This window comes from Antrostomus carolinensis, unplaced genomic scaffold (genome assembly GCF_000700745.2).
Source record: "Antrostomus carolinensis isolate BGI_N321 unplaced genomic scaffold, ASM70074v2 scaffold25810, whole genome shotgun sequence".
Lineage (NCBI taxonomy): Eukaryota > Metazoa > Chordata > Aves > Caprimulgiformes > Caprimulgidae > Antrostomus > Antrostomus carolinensis.
In genome coordinates, this window is record NW_010290938.1 from 983 (window position 1) to 1243 (window position 261).

At 62.5% G+C, this 261-nt stretch overlaps 1 protein-coding gene across 1 annotated transcript in view; it reads right to left on the bottom strand.

Annotated features, from left to right (window-relative positions):
- LOC104530392 (breast cancer anti-estrogen resistance protein 1-like) overlaps nt 1–261 on the bottom strand; it is a gene marked incomplete at its 5' end in the record, with an annotated part of 1726 nt that overhangs the window by 781 nt on the left and 684 nt on the right. Inside the window, 1 exon segment of the mRNA XM_010174960.1 lies at nt 161–250. Coding sequence (XP_010173262.1) covers nt 161–250 — 90 coding nt within the window.

Sequence of the window (261 nt, forward strand, 5' to 3'; positions counted from 1 at the left end):
GTGGGAGACAAGCCATAACCCACCGTGGGGACAGCCACGCAAAAGGGGGCTGTGGTCCACCATGGCAGCAGGGATTAGGAGGGGAGAAGGACCCAAAGCCCCCTGCCCGCCCCCAGAGCTGTGCCCAGCAGCGCTTGCCTGCCCACCCCAGCTCCATTACCTGCTGGTGCTCCAGCTGGTCCTTGCTCTGCCGGATGATGTTGCCTTTCTCCAGCAGCTCCTTCTGGGTCTTCTCAAACTCCTCCTTGCCCTACAAGGGAG